Genomic DNA, 2249 nt, shown 5'->3' with positions numbered 1-2249 from the left:
TGCTTGGCCTGCTGTGGTCATCCAGCTCTACACCTTGTTACCTCAGATTCTCCAGCATTGGCAGTTCCTACTATCCTCTGAATCAAGATTTATACTTCCATTTTCAGAAAAAAAGTTAACAGACACTCAAAGCTCAGAAAAAAAAATCTGGCTAATCTCAGTTTTAAGCGGGCAACCCTTGATTTTAAAAAGTGGCCCATAATTCTGGGTTCCCCCAGAAGAGAAAATATGCTTCAATATCCTTTCCAAATTTAAAAGAAAGTGCCCCAGACCTAATCTTCCTTCCAGTAAACTGAATGTAAAATTCAAATCATATTACAGTTGCTACAACCATGGGGTGTTTTCACGATGAGATCATTAATGAATCAATCCCATTTTGTGGCACAGTACCAGGTCTAGTATTGACTACATTCTGGTCAGTTCCAGAATATGATGTTCTACAAATTTATCCTGAAAACATTCCATAAAGTCATCTGGGCTACCTTCATCCATCTGACTTTACCAGATGATATTAGATCAAAATTTCCCACAATCATCAGCATGCCTTTCTGTGAAGCTCTTATTACTTCATCCTTCATGCTCCACATTACTGTGCAGATACCGTTTGGGGGCCTGTACATTGCTCCCAATTGCTGTACAAGTGACTTCATGCCTTTATCAATCCACATTTCTACTGTTTCTACATCACTGTTCTTGTACTTGGGTCAGCTGTTATACCAACACCATAACTAACTAACTGAGTCTCCCGTTCACTTTTTCAATCGTAGCTATCCTTTCTAAGTATCCTGTACCCTTTAACAGTCAGATCCCTATTAATTTCCCATATTCCCTAGTACTTGCATCAGCAGCCCACGAACAGAAACCAATTCTGCCACACCAGTCTTTGGGTAATTTCCCTAATTTGATTTTCCTCTTGCCTATTTGCAGCCGGCTCGGGTATTAATCTAAACATTTTGACCACTGAAGTCCTACTTTTTAAATTAGTACCTACCTCCTTCTACTACGCAGAACCACCTCCTTCCTAAGTTAGTACCTACATGGAAAATTTGATCCTCCCCTCTCTCAATGCAAGTTATAATGGTAGAAAAAAAGAAGAATAGACTATGGAAAGAGATGGCATTTTGTTGTATGCCAACATCAGCAATGGAAATTTAAAAGTCCATTATTTAACTGTAAAATAATGTTGGAATGGGCAATTTTAAATAGGAAGTAATGATCCTTCCTTTCAATTGAGTAAAATGTCAAAGTGCTACCTAACTCAGTAATCGTGTTGTGTTGAACTCACTTTGATTTATAAAGATTTGCTTCTGCCGCAGCTGCTGCCAGTTGTTGAGAGGAACGACTGGCAGGGACTCCAAATATACTGCTGAATGGGACATCACTGACGATTCTCCGGTGGCCTGCTCGCTGCACCTTTGGTGAAGATGGTGGCGTTAATGATAATAGCTTGGCTGTCTGTTGGGATTGGGGCTGAACTTGTTGAGCTTGAAGTTTTTGCTGCATATGTGCCTGTAACTGTACAAAAGTAATTATATTTTGTGTGCATTCATTTTCACTGGCTCAATTTACTTGTATACAAAGTAAAAAGTGAAGGAAACCTAAATGCGAAAGTATTTCACAATTGTTGGGGAGGTGTAGTCAGTTCTGGTTAGGTGATGCCACGACCTGAATCTTAAATCTAGTTTGAGGGAATCTAAAGACATCAGCAAATAAAAAGTTGGACATTAGAATGTGCATGTTCTAATTTCTCTTAAGAATTCCAATTCCTAAAAAATATATTAAGCTTCATATTCAATCTTTGATGTTAAATAGCTTTGCACTAACAACATTACATATACAAACCACCCAAAAGGACCGCACAAGACAGAAGGAACAGAATTTCACACTATGGAATAGGAGAAAAGAAACTTAAAGATATAAGTGCCTTATATTTCACTGTGGTGTATTAAGCTTGATTATTTTTGTGGTAAACCACTTGCTGCACTCTGTTCCAAAATCTTCATTTATTAACTTAACAAGTCATGAAATGTGTAGCAAGGTTAAGGTTACTTTACAATAATTACTAGGAGACAAAAGCTGCTGGTGAACAATAGAGATACAACTCAAGGCAGCAATGTTTAGGCCAGGCTGTCTTTTGTCACTTGAGTAATTTAAAAATAATTTACCATAGCAAAAATCCACTAAGAGGTACATGACAGAAATAAATACAACCAACATCTATAAACAAAATATTTAGCAAATTGCCAAAT

At 37.6% G+C, this 2249-nt stretch overlaps 1 protein-coding gene across 1 annotated transcript in view; it reads right to left on the bottom strand.

Annotated features, from left to right (window-relative positions):
• Positions 1-2249, bottom strand: part of LOC109917756 (AP2-associated protein kinase 1-like) — a 90582-nt gene that overhangs the window by 8224 nt on the left and 80109 nt on the right. The window contains exon 17 of the mRNA XM_048616177.1: positions 1286-1515. Coding sequence (XP_048472134.1) covers positions 1286-1515 — 230 coding nt within the window. The remainder of the gene's footprint in view (positions 1-1285; positions 1516-2249) is intronic.

The sequence above is a fragment of the Rhincodon typus genome, chromosome 34 (assembly GCF_021869965.1).
Source record: "Rhincodon typus isolate 14 chromosome 34, sRhiTyp1.1, whole genome shotgun sequence".
NCBI lineage: Eukaryota > Metazoa > Chordata > Chondrichthyes > Orectolobiformes > Rhincodontidae > Rhincodon > Rhincodon typus.
Note: the sequence above shows the minus strand (reverse complement) of the source record. Positions and strands in the feature narration are given on the sequence as shown.